This window comes from Thamnophis elegans, chromosome 4, assembly GCF_009769535.1.
Source record: "Thamnophis elegans isolate rThaEle1 chromosome 4, rThaEle1.pri, whole genome shotgun sequence".
Lineage (NCBI taxonomy): Eukaryota > Metazoa > Chordata > Lepidosauria > Squamata > Colubridae > Thamnophis > Thamnophis elegans.
The window spans coordinates 136,066,411-136,084,568 of NC_045544.1; the positions used below are offsets into that span (position 1 = coordinate 136,066,411).

The following is an 18,158-nucleotide window of genomic DNA, read 5'->3' on the forward strand; positions in this document are numbered from 1 at the left end:
AGGACCGGAAACCTGAAAACCAGCTGGCCGGCGGGCATGTGGCTATTTTGGGGGCTGATTTCGGGGCGTTTTCAGTGCATTTTTGTAATGGTTCTTGTGGGAAAAACCATTGCAAAATTTCCAGAATGCCGGGAAACGGCCCGGAAAATTGATTCGTTTTGGCTGTTTTTAGGCCAATTTCCGGCACGCCAGTGTCCACGGCGAATACCAGCTGATGACGGTGTGCGTGCCCATAGAGAGGACTCTGCGTGCCACCTCTGGCACACCTGCCAAAGATTCACCATCACCTTCTTATGCCTAATATCACTTGAACGTTTCCACTCTCCCACGTGTTTAACTTGGTTTATTTTTTCCCCCACCTTTCCTGCCCTGAATATTTTACCTCTAGGCCTCCAGCAACTGAAGGAAAAGCCCATGGAACAGACGAGGCTTCCCACGACCCACAAAACTGGAGGAGGGACCTCGAGCGCAGACCCCAACGTCCAACTCTGTCACTGCATTGAAAATACCTTTGTTGAGATCATTAACATGAGCGTCGGGGCCATTTAAGCACCTCTGGATGGGTCGGGCTGTGGCAAAATCGCGGGACGCACGTGGGTTTTTTGTCAAAGTAAAATGAAGGATTATCTGGAAACGTTTTTCACCACTGCGGCATTAAACCACAAGTCAACCACCGCTGCTTTCAGAGAAAGCATCTCTAGACTGGGGCGATGAAGATCTGTTCTCTTCAGACAAGCCATCCTGGCTGTAGATTCTGAGAAGCGGAGCATGATGGGTCAAAGGCAGGGGGAAGATGGTCTGGGGTTGCCCTTTTCCTGCTGCAGGAATCCAGGTTTCCTTGCATTTCTAAGAGGAGGCCATACAAACCACGATTGCCATGTAACATCATTTGGGCACTTGGATTCCCTTTTTGTTTTTAAAAATATTTCTTCAACTGGCACCACCGTATCTTGGATTAAAATTGAAAAAGTTAAATTTGAGATAGAACTTTATTTTTAAAAAATATACATGTTGTTGTTTTTTCCATCTATAACAACTATCAATCATCACATTAACATTGAGATAGAACTTTAATCTGTGGAACAATGAACAAGCATTCAAAAGAAGCTGATAAAAAGAGACAGAAAGGGAGGGAGGGGGGGGAGAGAGAGACAGAGAGACAAAGAGACACTCCCATAGAGAGAACCAGAGGTGGGTTCCTACCAGTTCGTACCAGTTTGGTAGAACCGGTTCGTCAAATCTACCGAACCGGTTAGAAGAGGTTCCACCAGTGGACCCGGAAAGCAGGCCACACCTACAGAAGAGGTTCTAAAAAATTTTGAAACCCATCACTCACACACAGACTCACACAGAGAGAGAGAAAGAAAGGAAAAATAAATAAATAAATAAAAAGAGAGATGAAAGAAAAAAAAAAGAAAAAGGGACAGAGACAAAAGGAAGGAAAGAGAGAGAGAAAACACATGGCCAGCAAGCCACTCCCATCAGGTCACATGGCTGGCAAGCCACTCCCACAAAGGAGGCCACACCCACAGAGTAGGTTAGAAAATTTTTGGAAACGCACCACTGGAGAGAACCATGGGTTCACTTAACACCACGAGAGAGAGAGAAAAGGTCATACAATCAGGTCAGTCATGTGGGTGATCCGATTTACTAAGCCTCACGACTTACGACCTGATGGGCAGGCTCCATTATGGTCACAAGCTGAGGACTTGCCCGAGTTATGCCTAGAGTGGGATATGCATTTTATATGTTAATTGAAAATAATTCTTGCTGCGCACTGTTAAGTTTAGAAATCTCTGGATTAAAATACGAAAATGATTGCCCCTTTTAGTATGCAATCACAAATCAAACATGTTTCTATTTTGTGATATCACTTAAAAACTGCGGCCATTGCCTACTAAATTGGTATGCCTATTTCAGCCCGCTGCAGATTTCAGCTGTAGATTCCCCCAACCCCCAAATAAACCTTTTGAATGCATAGTATAAAAAGGCGGTAGATCATAGTGTTTAAGATTGATATTCTCCGTTTCAACCTCCGGCAGCTGCTGAGAGTTGAAATGATTACAGCAGGATAGAAATGCAATAAATGGATGAGGTGTCAGGGAAAAAAACAGGTTACTTTATCAGTAATTTACTTGGATGGACAAATTATTGCAAAGCGAAATTACACTACAAAACAACCACCTGCTTCTATTACCTGGGAATTTATCACTAAAGTGGAGGGGGAAAAAATAGCCCAACTTTCCCAAAACCCTGACATGGCCCATACTGGCTGTGTTCTCGAAGCCGACTCAAATTAAATAAAAGTCCATTGTTTTACAATTAGAGTGGGAGTTGAGTAAGCGGCGTAAGCATGATAAACTTGACCTGATTGTTTCAGTAGAAAAAAAAATAATGATAATAAAAACCAATGGGCAGAGCATTAAAAAAAAAAACTCACCTAAGATCAGATTGGCTTCAGCTGTACTGGCGTTTCAACTAAAGACACCGCTAGCGATCTTTCAGAAAGGCTGTATTACTCATAAGTTCGACACTGTCCCATGTTTTATGCTTTTGGTTAATATGTGTTTGGAGTTTGGAGTTTATTCAATTTGTAGGATGCCCTATTCCCCGAAGGGACTCGGGGCGGCTGAACAAAAGCCAAGGGAGGGGAAATTACAAAAAGTAAGACAGAAACAATCAGACAATACGAACAACTTAAAAGCACAACAGACACAGCAAATTCGAGTAGGGAAGGGGAACTCAACCCCAGGCTTGCTGGGACAGCCAGGTCTTCACGGCCGTCCAGAAGGCCTGAAGGGTGGAGAGGGCCCGAATCTCCACGGGGAGCTCGTTCCAAAATGGTTTTTAACCATTTCAATTTGTTGTTCATGGTTTTAGCAATAGCAATAGCAGTTAGACTTATATACCGCTTCATAGGGCTTTCAGCCCTCTCTAAGCGGTTTACAGAGTCAGCATATCGCCCCCAACAGTCTGGGTCCTCATTTCACCCACCTCGGAAGGATGGAAGGCTGAGTCAACCTTGAGCCGGTGAGATTAGAACCACTGAACTGCAGATAACAGTCAGCTGAAGTGGCCCGCAGTACTGCACCCTAACCACTGCGCCACCTCGGCTCGGTTTTGGATGCTTATTTATTCACGTTTGGTCGTTTTAACTTTGTGAGCACCTTCCCTAATTCACGCATGTAGGGTATGTGTCTATATTCATTCCTGCAGTGATTTTGGGCATTCTCTGAGCTTGGCTATTTTGTTGCAGACATTTCATTCCCCAAATGGGTAACATCATCAGTTGCAGAAGGGTGTGGGGGGATTGCTCTCTTTTTTATAGACTAGCATCTTGCCCTGTCATCTCTTCACCAGCAGTCAATACCCAGACAAGCAGAGATTAAGATCAAAATTAATACTAGACCAGTGTTTCTCAACCTTGGCTACTTGAAGATGTCTGGACTTCAACTCCCAGAATTCCCCAGCCAGCAAATGCTGGCTGGGGAATTCTGGGAGTTGAAGTCCAGACATCTTCAAGTGGCCAAGGTTGAGAAACACTGTACTAGACCACCAACTCTGTTAATCTGTTAAAAAGAGAGAGAGAGAGCGAGCTACAAGTATTCTCTTCTCCACAACTCCATCTCCACAAGATGTCGCTATAAGCTTACCATAAGGTGGCAAGAGTTGTGTCAAAAGCACATCCCATTGGACTTATCCAGGTCATGCTTGTCCCAAAAGTGCTGTATTTTTTTTCCAAGAGGCAACTGGGCCTTCTGGTTTTTCTTTGAAGACGTCTCGCTTCTCATCCCAGAAGCTTCTTCAGCTCTTCATCCAACCTTCTGGCATGAGATGCGAAACCGAAGAAAAACCAGAAAGTCCAGTGGTCTCTTGAAGACGGCACCTTTGGGATATCCCCACAGTGATGGGATCAAAATCTTGGCATGTCAGCATGTATTGATGACCTCTATAGTGTCCCAGGATGTTTCTATCACCATTTGGGAAGATGTTGGCTTCCCAACAAGCAAAGTCAGCAGGGGAAGCAAGATTTGTTTAATGACGCATGGTTCACTTAACAATTGCAATGATTTTGTGGGCCACATGGCCAAGCAGGTTGACTCTCCTTTAACAATTGCCTCCCGGAACAAGAGAAATTATGGTCTCAATTGTTGTAAATGCAAGGCTGCCTATATTACACAATGAATTGTCTCAAAGGTGCTTCCACCCCCCACCCCCCAAGAAAAATGTTTTTTCTTTGAAGACGTTTCACTTTTCATCACAGAAGCTTCTTCAGCTCTTCATCCAAGCTTCTGGCATGAGACGCGAAACGTATTTAAAGAAAAAACAGAAAATCCAGTTGCCTCTTGGGGGGGAAAAAAACACCTTTGGTATCCCATTGATTTTGTCAGCTGGGAAACTCACAAATGGCGATCCCATGATCTCGGATGCTGCCACCCGCCCTTGTAAATACAGGAAGTCCCAGTGGTGAAATGCAAAATAATAATAATAATAATAATAATACCCTTTCTGTGGGCATGGCAGGGGAAGGATACTGCAAAATCCCCATTCTCTCCCCACTCCAGGGGAAGGATACTGCAAAATCTCCATTCCCAGTCCATTCTAGGGCCAGCCAGAGGTGGTATTTGCTGGTTCTCCGAACTACTCAATCTCCATTCCCTACATTCCCTCACCATTCCAGGGGGAAGGATACTGCAAAATCTCCATTCCCTCCCCACTCCAGGGGAAGGATACTGCAAAATCTCCATTCCCTCCCCACTCCAGGGGAAGGATACTGTAAAATCTCCATTCCCTCCCCACTCCAGGGGAAGGATACTGTAAAATCTCCATTCCCTCCCCACTCCAGGGGAAGGATACTGTAAAATCTCCATCCCCAGTCCACTCCAGGGGGAAGGATACTGCAAAATCTCCATTCCCTCCCCACTCCAGGGGAAGGATACTGTAAAATCTCCATTCCCTCCCCACTCCAGGGGAAGGATACTGTAAAATCTCCATCCCCAGTCCACTCCAGGGGGAAGGATACTGCAAAATCTCCATTCCCTCCCCACTCCAGGGGAAGGATACTGTAAAATCTCCATTCCCTCCCCACTCCAGGGGGAAGGATACTGCAAAAACTCCATGCCCACACCACTCCAGGGGAAGGATACTGCAAAATCTCCATTCCCAGTCCACTCCAGGGGGAAGGATACTGCAAAATTTCCATTCCCTCCCCATTCCAGGGGAAGGATACTGTAAAATCCCCATTCCCTCCCCACTCCAGGGAAGGATACTGCAAAATTCCCATTCCCTCCCCACTCCAGGGGAAGGATACTGCAAAATCTCCATTCCCAGTCCACTCTGGGGCCAGCCAGAGGTGGTATTTGCTGGTTCTCAGAACTACTCAAAATTTCCGCTACTGGTTCTCCAGAACCTGCTAAATTTCATCCTTGGGCAGTCTTCAACTTACGACCACAATTGAACCCAAAATTCATGTTGCTAAAATAAAAAGTTAGTGACTTTTGCCCCATTTTACGCCTTTTCTCGCCACGTTTCTTAAGCGAATCATTTCAGTTCTTCACTTAGTAACACGGTTGTTAAGTGAATCTGGTTTCCCCCTTGACTTTGCTCGTCGAAAGGTTGCAAAAGAGGATCACATGACACTGGGACGCAACCATCATGAATGTACATGCTGGTTGCCAAGCACAGGATTGTGTATGTACTGTCAGGTTGTCTATAAGTCTGAGGACTGATTGAAGGTCACTTTTTTTCAATGCCATTATAATTTCAAAAGGTCACTGAATGAATGGTTGTAAATCGAGGACTACTTGGATTTCCCTGCAGAAAATACATTATAAGGATAGAGTCAGAGAGCATAAGCTGTTTTTTTATTTGGGGGGGGGGGAGGCAGAAGGATCTCTGATTACAGTCTCTTAAACAATAAACAGTAAGAGTTGGAAGCGACCCTGGAGGTCATCTAGTCCAACCCCCTGCTCACACAGACCTGTACTAGGGATTTGAACCACCGAACTGTCGACCTTTCTGATCAACAAGCCGTGTCTTAGCCACTGAGACACTTATTCTTCTCCAAGGGCAGAGGAATAAATCAATGTTTTGCAACTGTGGCTGGGGAATTCTGGGAGTTGAAGTCCACCCATGCCAAACCGTGCTGGCTGGGGAATTCTGGGAGTTGTAGTCCACAGGTTTTAAAGTTATTGGAAGTTGTGAAACGCTGTCATCAATCTTTTAACTCTTTCCATAATCCACTGCCTATCTTGTGAGCTCAAAAGATCATGAGGCGCCATAGCGCAGGGATCTGATCTCCAACCTTGGCAACTTTAAGACTTTGTGCACTTCAATTCCCAGAATTCCTCAGCCAGCAAAGCTGGCTGAAGAATTCTGGGAGTTGAAGTTCACAAATCTTAAAGTTAGCAAGGTTGGAGATCCTTGTCATAGAGCCAGTGCCAAGGCACTAAGGCCTCTACCAATTCGAAAGGCCTTTTTCCTTCATCGGGGGTTTTCCTCGCAGCCAAATAAATGTGAATTCCTCAAATTTTGGAAGCAGCCGGCGGAACTCACGCCGCCCCTATAGGACTAGGTAGCTTCCGAAATGAAGTCCGGGAGAACTAGGCCGCGAGGTATCTAGGCAACCGAAGGACACCGGAAGCCGCGCTACCGGGCCTTCTCTCGTTGGCGCTTCCAGCTAGCCACCGATTGGCAGAAAAACCGGAAGGGGGCGGTCGCAGCCGAGGCGGGAAGGAAGGATCGAAGTCTGAGAAAGCGAGCGAAGAAGCGCTTGGAATCGTGAGGTAACTCTCTGCGCGCGCTAAGAATGGGGGGGTGCGCATTGGCTCCTCCGCGTTAGACGAGTCCAAAAACCCGGTGGAAGGCGGGGGTGGGTGGGGAGTACAGCGCTTTTCGACTCTTCCATTCCAAATTTTTTGGGGGGGGGAATTGTTTTAAACCACGCTCGTTTTTGCGCCTTTCAGTTTATCCGCCATAAAGTGATTTTTTTGGAAGGATCGAAAAGTGAGGCATGGGGGAGGGGAGGGAATAAAATGCCCCCTCCAGCGTTTAGTGAGTCAAAAGTCTTAATTTTCATGTGGAGGAGGGGTGTTGGAAAGAAACCATCATCCCTCAAGTAAAGTTTGCTTTTTCTGGTTCATCAATTCCTTTTTTTAAAAATCCTAAAATTTGGGCAGCCTAACCTCCATTAATTATTTAATTTTGATTTTCCACTGTCAGTTCAATAATATTCATATATACACATACACACATACAAACATACAAACATACATACACACACACATACACACACACACACACACACACACACACACAAGTCAGTGTGTTTGTGTGTGAAGAGGAACTAAAGAGCCTCCTGATGCGGGTGAAGAAGGAGAGTGCAAAAGTTGGCTTGAAACTCAACATTAAGAAAACTAAGATCATGGCATCTGGCCCTCTCGATTCCTGGCAAATCGATGGGGAAAAAATGGAGGTAATGACAGATGGGGGACTGCAGCCAAGAAATTAAAAGAGGCTTGCTCCTGGGGAGGAAAGCGATGGCAAAGCTAAACAGCATACTAAAAAGCAGAGACATCCCCCTGCTAACAAAAGTGTGTCTAGTCAAGGCTGTGGTTTCCCCAGTTGCAATTGATGGCTGTGAAAGTTGGACCATAAGGAAGGCTGAGCGCCAAAGAATGGAGGCCTTTGAACTCTGGTGCTGGAGAAGAAGACTCCTGCATTGAGTCCCTTGGACTGCAAGGCCATCCAACCGTTCAGTCCTAGAGGAGATCCACCCTGACTGCTCTTTAGAAGGCCAGATCCTGAAGAGGAAACTCCAAGACTTTGGCCACCTAATGAGAAGGAAGAAAGACTCCCTGGAGAAGAGCCTCATGCTGGGAACGATGGAGGACAAAAGAAGAAGAAGGGGACGACAGAGAATGAGGGGGCTGGATGGAGTCACCGAAGCAGTCAGCATGAGCTTAAATGGACTCCAGAGAAGGGTAGAAGATAGGAAGGCCTGGAGAAACGTTGTCCACAGGATCACGATGGGTCAGACACAACTTTGCAACTAACAACAACAAAAGTCCTCGATTTACAATCATTCGTTTAGTAATCTTTTGAAATTATAACAGCATTGAAAAAAGTGACTTTCAATCAGTCCTCACACTTATAGACAACTAAGACACTATATGCAGAGTCCTATGATCCAAATTTGGATGCTTGGCAACCAGCATGTATAGGTAGACCTCGACTTAAGCCAATTCATTTTATATATGATTTTTTTTAGTGTAATACTAGTAGTGATCATACTTTTCATGCCCTCAAACATCCACATCTGCCTATTAATAAAAGGTGAATATAAAAAGCCAAATCCCATCTACACATGTGGCTGAAAGTGCAACAAAACCACAATAAGAGACTGCGTAGACTGACTACAGGCAGTGGTATGTCAAAGTAGCAACAACTGCACTGGAAGAACTGCCAGAAATACCATTTGCAAAAACTGGTGGGATCATAAATGGAGGAAAAAAAACAGAAAATGAAGACTGGGACTTTAGAACACAAACAAACAGGTGTCTGCCATATACCACTACTTAACAATTGTCGCTAAAAGACAAAGACAAAAATGTTAGATAGTGGATGTGGCAGTACCTAGAGATAGCGGAAGAGAAAGAACTAGAGAAGATAAACTACAAAGACCCACAAATAGAAATAGAATGACTGTGGCAAAAGAAAGCAAAGGTAGTAACAATAGTAATAGGTGCCTCGGATGCAATCTCAAAACATCTGGAACTCCACTGGAACACTATCGGCATTGACAAATTCACCACCAGTCAATTGCAAAAGGCAGCTTTTCTCGGAATAGCTGACATCCTGCGATGATATCTTTAAATGCCATCCAGCAACATCATTTGCCTATCCCGATTCCTTGGGAAGGATGCTATGGGTGAATTTAAAAGCCAAATGCAGTCTTAAATGTCTGGCTGAGTGCGACCAACAATATCAATAACTATGCCAAACACCCTGGGCACCTTACAAGATATCAAATAGACAATCGAAACAATTAAAACTTAAGATTGGTCGTCCCACAGGTGCTTTTCCAAAAGACAATTTGACTTTTGTCCAGTTGCCTTTTAAAAAAGCACCTTTGAGACAGCCATGACTTGGGTGACTGAGAATCTCCAATAGACCAGTGCCCCCCAACCTTTTGGGGCACCACGGACCGATTCCATGGAGAGAAGTTTTTCTGTGGACTGGAGAGGATGTGCTTTGCATGCTGCCTGCATGTCGCAGATGGGGCTTCGCTTGTTTGCGCGACTCAGTTGCTGACATGCTGCCAGTCCACAGATTGCTGGTTGGGAACCTGTCAGAGTTTGTTGCAGAAATGAAATTCAGAAAGCACACACAGGTAACTGATGCAGCAGGATTCATTAACTTCTCTTTATATGCATAATAACACATAAGTCATATACAATACCAATGGCTGGTTCTTCCAATGTGGTAGATACAAGCAAATACAGGCAAAGGAGAGAATGATTTCCAGTTTCAGTTCCAGCAGCAGACCAGTATGTAGATTTAGTACAGACTCAGAGCAACAGAGCTAAGCTACGCCCAGGCTCCAAAGCGTTTCAGCTCCCATTGGCTGACCTTGTTGCTATGCCCTATTCCAGTTCATGAATATACTCTGACAGAACCGCTGCCCTCGACGTTAAGATTGGTCGCCACCCAGAGTCGTTTTCTGAGATCGGTAGCCTATAAAAATTGAATAAATAAAAATAGAACAAGTAAAAATAACAAAATGAACAGTCTGGACAAACAAAAATATAGCTGTCAACTTGTAAAGCGTTTCCATGACTACTAACATTGACATAGAAAAAGGAGGAGAATTCCATGCATACCTTTGGCCAGAGTCAGATCTCATATTCCTACAACTGGCGTGTGAAATGCTCCTGTTTATAGCCTGCTGCAGCACCTTGTTGGTGGATGTGATTTATGACACAGACAGAAGGGAGGGGATTCAGAGGTAAAGTTCAAATGCAATTAAGCGGGAATCAGTTTCGGCTCCGCAGAAGAACATGCCAAAATGTTGATCCTAATAAATGAATGGATTTCTTTTGAACTTTGTCTCGAGGCTCGTAAATTAATTAGGTCATCTTTGGGAACTTCACAATAGCCTTAGCCCATCCAAAAACATGACAGATTCCACAAATGTGCCACTTGCAAATTTGGAACTAGAAATGTACACTGTATGGAACACTTGTCTCTCTATCCTGGCATAGTTCCACTCAGCTTGTTATGGGCCTGAGTAGGTTTTGTTTTCCATGTGGGATTGTTTTGAGTCGGTTGCTAATATTTTGGCTTTGCTTGGCAGTTGTTTTTTTTTTGATGGGTCAACTCGAACTAGTTCTTAAGGGGTTCAGCATTCATCTTACCTATTGCTACTTCTTTCTGAGTTCAATGCCTAAACTAAAACCAGAGAGAATTTCAAATATGAATGCCTTTATGCCTCTTGGCAGTCTGTTCTTGAGGTCCCTTTTAGCAATGCATATCAGCATCCACAGGCTTTTTTGACGTTGATTTAAATCATGCAGAAATGTGGGTCTAACCTATCATTGAAACATGTTTATTACATTTATTAAGTAATAGTACAGTTTTCTTTTTTTAAAGTTTGATCTAGCCTTCTATTAGGGATTTTTGAATTCTCAGGTGAAACTTTTTATTTTAGATTTGTTTAAAAGTCTGTAGAGATTCTCCATCATCCAGGTCACGGTTGTCCCAAAAGTGTTTTTCAAGGAGGCAACTGGACGTTCTTGTTTTTTTCTTTTGAAGACATTTCACTTCTCATCCAAGAAGCTTCTTCAGCTCTGGGGTGGGGAAATGGAAGGATTTATATTCCTTGCAGACAGCTAGTCATTTGCATCCTTTTAGAAAGTTGTTGAGGTCGCTTAGAGATTTGTCTGTGTCCTCAGGATCCCCTGAATAGTGCTAATGGTTCCTGTTGTCTGCAATTTTTCTGGAAATCCGTTTATACTCCCACACCATTCAGAGGGTGTTCATCCCAAATTGCATAGCTAAAAGTCTGTAATGATTCTTGGTCATTCAGGTCACGGTTATCCCAAAGATGCTTTTTTCAGGAGGCAATTGGACTTCCTGGTTTTTTCTTTGAAGACTTTTCTTTTTAGATTTCTTTGTATAGCACCTTTATTATTTTTACAGATAACTGAAGGTGGTGAACTTATCCAATACGTCTTCCTCCTCCTGCTATCTTTACAACAAACCTGGGAGATGAGTTGGACTGAGAGAGAGAGTAACTGGCCCAATGTCACCCAGTTATGTCAGGACTAGAACTCACGGGTTCCTAGTGATTGGCCGAAGTCAACCAACTAGCTTTCGTGCTTGAGGCAGGATCGGATCTCAACAGTTTATAATTTAAAACATTGCTTCTTGTTTCTTGAAGGTGGATGTCCTGATAAGCCAATGCAATTATGGCATTACGAAGATCAGAATACACCATCGGTGGTGTAAAAATTCTCTTCCCGTGCAAGGCGTATCCATCACAACTTGCTATGATGAATGCAGTAAGTCTGAAAAGCAATGATTTTATAGCAGTCATTGTAAGGTTATGCTTCAGAGTGATGCGGTGGCCTAGAGATGGAGCTCTCGTCTCACAATCGGGAGTTCAATCCTAGGTAGAGGCAGATATTTCTCTCTCTGGGCACAATGAGAATATATCTGCTGAACAAAACTCCATCCTGGTGACAAAAAGGGCATCCGGCCAGTAAACACTCTGCTAGCTCCATTCAGTTGCCCAGACTCCACTCCGAAAGGGATTATGGGGTCATTAAAAGGAGATGATGATGAAAAGGGGAGGAAGAAAAAATTCCGCATTGGTGACAGGAAGGGCATCAAGCCAGTAAACACTCAAGTTTCATTCAGTTGCCCAGACACCACCCCGCAAGGGATTATGAGGTCGTTAAAAGAGGATGATGATTGTAAGGTTACGCTTAAGCCTCTACAACCGTGTTTCTCGGTTCAACTCCCAGAATTGTTAAGTGCATGCAGCCAGTCAGCATGCTGGATGGGGAATTCTGGGAGTTGAAGTCCACTCTTCTGAAAATTGCCAAGATTGAGAAACATCACTTTATAGTTGGAAAACAAGGATTTTTCTCCCGCTTCTGAAATCTTTTTCTGGCTTTTAAAAGCTTTGCTTGGTGTTTGTTTTTCAAAAAGAAAAGAAAAGAAAAGAAAAGAAAAGAAAGAAAGAAAGAAAGAAAGAAAGAAAGAAAGAAAGAAAGAAAGAAAGAGGATTAAATTCAAAACTTTTAAATCATAGGGAAAATGATTAGCCCCAATTTCTTGCCCCGTTGGTTAAGTGAATCACTGCAGTTGTTAAGTGGATTGAATGGTTGTTCAGTAAATCCGGCGTCCCACATTACTTTATTGGCTGGGAAGGTCATAAATAATGAGTACATAACCCTGGGACTCTGCAGACCATTTAAGTCAGGATTGGGAAAGTTTTTAATACAGCATTGGAGAGTCAGGATCCAACCTTTCACACGGAATAGAAATTGCATTTGCTGTCGAAATCCCATGTTTTAAAATAGACAGCCGTCTACTACATTATTTTTCAAATTTGGTTCTGCTATGAATCAAATTAGGGAAACAGTTTCAAAGCAACAGGTAAATCAGATCTTCAGGTGTTCTTAATTGCCATCTTGCAGAAGAAAAGAAAAGGCTCCAGCAATTTCCCTGAGCCACTGAAATGCCAAAAAGAGTGGAGACTCGACACGAGGCTTGCAAAAAATATCAGCTTTTATTTATGGCCATAGCAAAAGCTGGGTGACAAAACTATATCCAAAACATACAAACAAATGCAAGTAAGGAATCACCACCCCCTGTAAGAGCTCAGAGTATTACCGTGTTTTTCGGAGTATAAGAGGCACCTTTTTCCCTCAAAAAAAGAGGCTGAAAATCTGGGTGCGTCTTATACACTGAATACAGCATTTTTGGCCTCCCGAACCCCTTCCCCTTTGCAAAAATGACCCGGCATAGCCTTTAGGAGCCTTGCAGAGTGTTCCTGGGGCTGGGGAGGGCAGAAATGAGTGAAAAACAGGCCGTTTTTTGCTAGCAGCATATCATTTCAGAAGCAAATAGCAAATATTGGTTTAATCAGTAACAATCATATAGTAATATAAGCAATTCTTAATAAAAGCAAATAACCAATATTGATTCATATATTGCTTCAGGCAGCAGCTTGTTTTCCGTGCTGGCAAAATTCATTTCCTTCTTTGCAGATTGTGAAGGGGCTGAGCTCCAAGCAACACTGCCTGCTGGAGAGTCCCACTGGAAGTGGAAAAAGCTTGGCCCTGCTCTGCTCTGCGCTGGCCTGGCAGCAATCGCTCTACGGTGAGGCCTTGGGTGGGCCTCCTTAGCCCTTCAAGACTCCTTTTGGCTTCATTCTTCCTGCTAATGTTGTCTACCTATAGAAATACATTCATATCTGTCTATTCATATGTATCCATTATCCATCCATCCATCCATATCTGTCTGTCTATCTCTATCTATCTATCTCTAACTAACTAACTAACTAACTAACTAACTAACTAACTAACCAACCAGTCCTAGTGGAGATCAACCCTGACTGCTCTTTAGAAGGCAAAATCCTGAAAATGAGACTCAAATGCTTTGGACACCTAATGAGAAGGAAGGATTCATTGTAGAAGAGCCTCATTCTGGGAAAGATGGAGGGCAAAAGAAGAAGAAGGGGATGGCAGAGAAGGAGGTGGCTGGATGGAGTCACCAAAGCAATTGGCATGAGCTTAAATGTACTCCAGAGATGGTAGAGGACAGGAAGGCCTGGAGGAACGTTGTCCGTGGGGTCGTGTTGTCCATGGAGTTGGACACGACTTCGTAACTAACAACAACAACGAATCTGTCTGTCTATCTATTTATCTTATCTATCTATCTATCTATCTATCTATCTATCTATCTATCTATCTTATGTGACTGTCTGTCTGTCTATCTATCTATCTATCTTAGGTGACTGACTGTCTGTCTGTCTGTCTGTCTGTCTATCTATCTATCTATCTATCTATCTATCTATCTATCTATCTATCTATCTATCTATCTATCTATCTATCATATTTAAGAACCACCCATCTCTCACAGAGGGATTCTACGGGTAGTGTACCATAAAATATTAAAAGCCTAATAATAATATACGTATAAAATTTTAAAAAGGCAAGGGATGTTATAAATTGGTTAAATGGTGGGGGGAGAGAAGAGACACTTTCAGGTTGTGCCTGATTTTATGTCCTTTTTTGCCATGGTTATTAAGCAAATCACTGCAGTTGTTAAGTGAATCATGGTTGTTGAGTGAATCTGGCTTTCCCCCATTGATTTCGTTTGTCAGAAGTCAGCTGGGAAGGTTACAAATGGTGATCAGTTGACCTTGGTATGTTACAACTGTCGTAAATACTGTATTTTTCAGAGTGTAAGATACATCTTTTTCCCTCAAAAAAGAGGCTGAAAATCTGGGTGTGTCCTATACACTGAATACAACATTTTGGCGTCCCGGAACCCCGCCCCCTCCTTCACCAAAATGGTCATCCTTTAGGAGCTTTTGTGGGGGAGGAAATGGGCCTGTTTTTGGGAGGCCTGCAGAGTGCAAAAACTTTTTTTTTTTTAATTTGCCTCTTCAAAATTTTGGTGCGTCTTATATTCTGAAAAATATGGTACATGCTTCCAAATTTTGATCACATAATCCTGGGACTGCTGCAATGGTCTCAAGTCACTTTTTTCAATACTACTGTAACTTTCACTAATACTAATGTAACAGTCACTAAATGAATGGTTGTAATTCAAGAATTATTACATTTTTTTAAAAAAAATCTTGCCTGCTGTTTAGAAAAACCACTGGATGACTTGTGCTCAAAAGAATCCAAGAAGACCGAGATTTTGAAACTCTGCCGATGCCCATGCCACGCTAAATTGTCCGGTCGGGATGCAGAAGGAGACTGTCAAACCACATCTTCTTTCTTCCCCAGCTATGCAACAGAGACCTCACCAGGCGGTGGAAGTAGCTCAACCCACAAAGGTACCATCTTATCTAAGGGGCTTTTAAAGACACAGCCCTCCTTTATACCAGAATAACAGAGATGGAAGGGACCTTGGAGGTCTTCTACTTCAAGCAGGAGACACTTTACCATTTCAGACAAGTGACTGTCTAGTCCCTTCTTAAAAACCTCCTGTGATGGAGCATCCACAACTTCTGGAGGCAAATCATTCCACTGATTAATTGTTCTAACTCTCAGGAATTTTCTCCTTAGTTCTAGGTTGAATCTCTCCTTGACCAGTTTCCATCCATTATTCCTTGTCTGGCCTTCAGTTGCTTTGGAAAATAGCTTGACACTCTCCTCTCTGTGGCAGCCCCTGAGATATTGGAAGACTGCTATCATGTCTCCCCTGGTCCTTCTTTTCATTAAACTAGACATACCCAGTTCCTGCCACCATTCTTCGTATGTTTTAGCTCCCAGTCCCCTAATAATCATTGTTGCTCTTCTCTGCACTCTTTCTAGAGTCGCAACACGTTCTCCACATGTTTTTCATTTTTACAGGTAGTCCTCAACTTATGACCACAATTGAGCCCAAAATGTATGTTGCTAAGTGAGAAATTAGTTAAGTGAACTTTGCCCCATTATACCCCATTATACTGTTAAAGTATTAAATTAGTAACATGATTGTTAAGTGAATCTGGCTTCCCCATTGACTATGCCTGTCAGAAGGTTGCAAAAGGGGACCGGGTGATCCCAAGACACTGCAGTCGTTATAAATGTGGGTCAGATGTCAAGCATCCAAATGGAAATCACACAACCATGGGGATGCTACAATGGTCACAAGTGTGAAAAATGATCACAAGTCACTTTTTTCAGTGCTGTTCTAACTTTGAATGGTCATTAAGTGAATTGTTCTAAGTCAAGGAGGACTACCTGTGTATTTCCTTCTTGTCTGCTGGGTTACATTTTTCTGTTGAATAAGGTATAGGTTCCCCTCGCACATATGTGCTAGCCGTTCCTGACTCTAGGGGGTGGTGCTCATCTCTGTTTCAGTGCCGAAGAGCCAGCGCTATCCGAAGACGTCATGTGGCCGGCATGACTCAATGCCTACAGCGCACGGAACGCTGTTACCTTCCCACCAAAGGTGGTCCCTACTTGCATTTTATTTATAAAGTTTTTATTTTTAGACAGACATAGACAAACAAAACATAAATTGCATTTTTTACGTGCTTTCAAACTGCTAGGTTGGCAGAAGCTGGGACAAGTAACGGGAGCTCACTCTGTTATGCAGCACTAGGGATTCAAACCGCCAAACTGCCGACCTTCTAATCAATAAACTCAGCATCTTAGCCCCTGAGCCACCATGTCCCTTGTTTTTCTGTTGAATTGGAAGCTTCCCCAGACTCCCTTTGATGTATTTGTTATTGCAGAAAGCGTCTCACCAATTACATTGGCTTCAAAGCTGTCTGCCAAACAGCAAGCCTCATTCTATGAAGACGATGACAGCGACAGTGATTTTAAAGTGGAAAGAAAGAGGATTCGTTCACTCGAAACGGAGCAGCAGGTGAGTAACATATATACAGGCAATCCTCATCTTACAACCGTTTGTTTAGTGACCGTTTGAAGTTATAACGGCCCTGAAACAAGTGACCTCTGGCCTTTTTTCACATGATTGCAGTGTCCCCCTGGTCACGTAATCAAAATTCCGTCGCTTAGCAACTGTCTCATATTTATGACAGCTGCAGTATCCTCGACTTACACCCATGCATTACAAATACTGGTTATAAATCCTAAACAACTCTGAAGCACATGGTGGTGAAGAACATGTCCCATTTGTGCCAGCTTTTCAACACATTTTCCTCTTCGGGGAAGATCTTTCCATGGCATGGCCTGCGATGTGCTACTTGGCGCAAAAGAGACCTTTTTTTCCCAGTGGTGGCTTTTTGCAGTGACCTCATCTCTTGAGGCTCAGTGGCTTAATGATGCTGAAGACGGTCTCTGCTCCAGCGGTTCGAGTCCTAGCACAGGGTGAGCTCCTGTCACTCGCCTCAACCTCTGTCCACCGAACAGTTTAGAAGCATGTTCTCTGCGAGTAGATCAGAGGTGTCAAACTTGATTTCATTGAGGGCTGCATCAGGGTTGTGTTTGACCTCCGGGTGGCGGGGTGGGGGGGGTTGAGTAGATGTGGCCTGGGTGGGTGTAGCCAGCTCGATGTCCTGCAGCCCTCACACGGCCCTCCCAGGCTCCCAGGCTCCGTTTTTGGCTGTGATGACCTCCTGCAGCCCTCTGGCAACGAAAACGGAGCCCAGGAGGGCCACATGCCGAGACGGTTTCCAGGGCAGCCCCGCAGACCAGATCTAAGCACCCTACGGGTTGGATCTGCCCCGCATGGCTTGAATTTAGCACCCCTGGAGTAGATAAATAGGTACCACTTCGGTGGGGTGACAAGGTGGTGCTCTGTGCAGGCTGTCGGATTCCTGCCTGCTCTGAACCTTTCCATTAGTGATGCCTGTTGGCAAGGTGGTTTCTGGGAAGGGAAGGGGCCTTGGGTGGCACTGCAGGAAGAGCTGCTTGCCTTTCTTTCCTGGTGCAAAGCCAGCTCACCCTCTTTGGTACACCTTGGGAAGCACACAGGCATTCCCTGGTACATGGCCGGAATGGGACAACTCGCAGCCCACTCTCTATGGCCAAGTCGTCGTGAGACAATTCAACCATTCAATTTAATTACTTAAAATAATTTTGGAAAAAAAATGGCTTTAATTTTTGCCCTTCCCATTATATTTTGTCCCTCCTTTGGCATCCTTTAATTATCCTTTCCCACTATTTCTTCGATATTAGGGTAACTCTTGGGTGAATTGGCTGTGGTGAGTTGTTGTAGACCCAAACTGAGCTGGCTGACCTTAAAAGCCAAACTACTACTCAGCAATTGCATTGTGGTCTCCTGGCTACTATAAAAACACCATATATTATTACTACTACTACTCCTCATTGTTCATTGGCATTCTTCAGTCTCAAAAGATGATGGTATTGTGCTCTGGAAAGAGATCAAAGCTGGAGTATCCTTTCCAGAGCACGAGGCCTGGGTGGATTAATATGGAGGATAGACTGTTAGCCAAGCAG

The 18,158-nt window shown here is 43.8% G+C and overlaps 2 protein-coding genes across 3 annotated transcripts in view; both read left to right on the plus strand.

The window, feature by feature from the left end:
- The window catches only part of INTS2 (integrator complex subunit 2), a 53,574-nt gene extending 52,600 nt beyond the window's left edge, over nucleotides 1-974 (plus strand). For both annotated transcript variants that reach the window (XM_032215999.1, XM_032216000.1), the window contains one exon: nucleotides 389-974. In XM_032215999.1, coding sequence (XP_032071890.1) covers nucleotides 389-549 — 161 coding nt within the window. In that variant the 3' untranslated portion in view covers nucleotides 550-974. The remainder of the gene's footprint in view (nucleotides 1-388) is intronic.
- A 5,744-nt stretch (nucleotides 975-6,718) lies between these two features.
- BRIP1 (BRCA1 interacting protein C-terminal helicase 1) overlaps nucleotides 6,719-18,158 on the plus strand; it is a 124,470-nt gene continuing 113,030 nt past the window's right edge. The window contains exons 1-5 of the mRNA XM_032214863.1: nucleotides 6,719-6,785; nucleotides 11,441-11,561; nucleotides 13,278-13,389; nucleotides 14,891-15,079; nucleotides 16,469-16,602. Coding sequence (XP_032070754.1) covers nucleotides 11,469-11,561; nucleotides 13,278-13,389; nucleotides 14,891-15,079; nucleotides 16,469-16,602 — 528 coding nt within the window. The 5' untranslated portion in view covers nucleotides 6,719-6,785; nucleotides 11,441-11,468. The remainder of the gene's footprint in view (nucleotides 6,786-11,440; nucleotides 11,562-13,277; nucleotides 13,390-14,890; nucleotides 15,080-16,468; nucleotides 16,603-18,158) is intronic.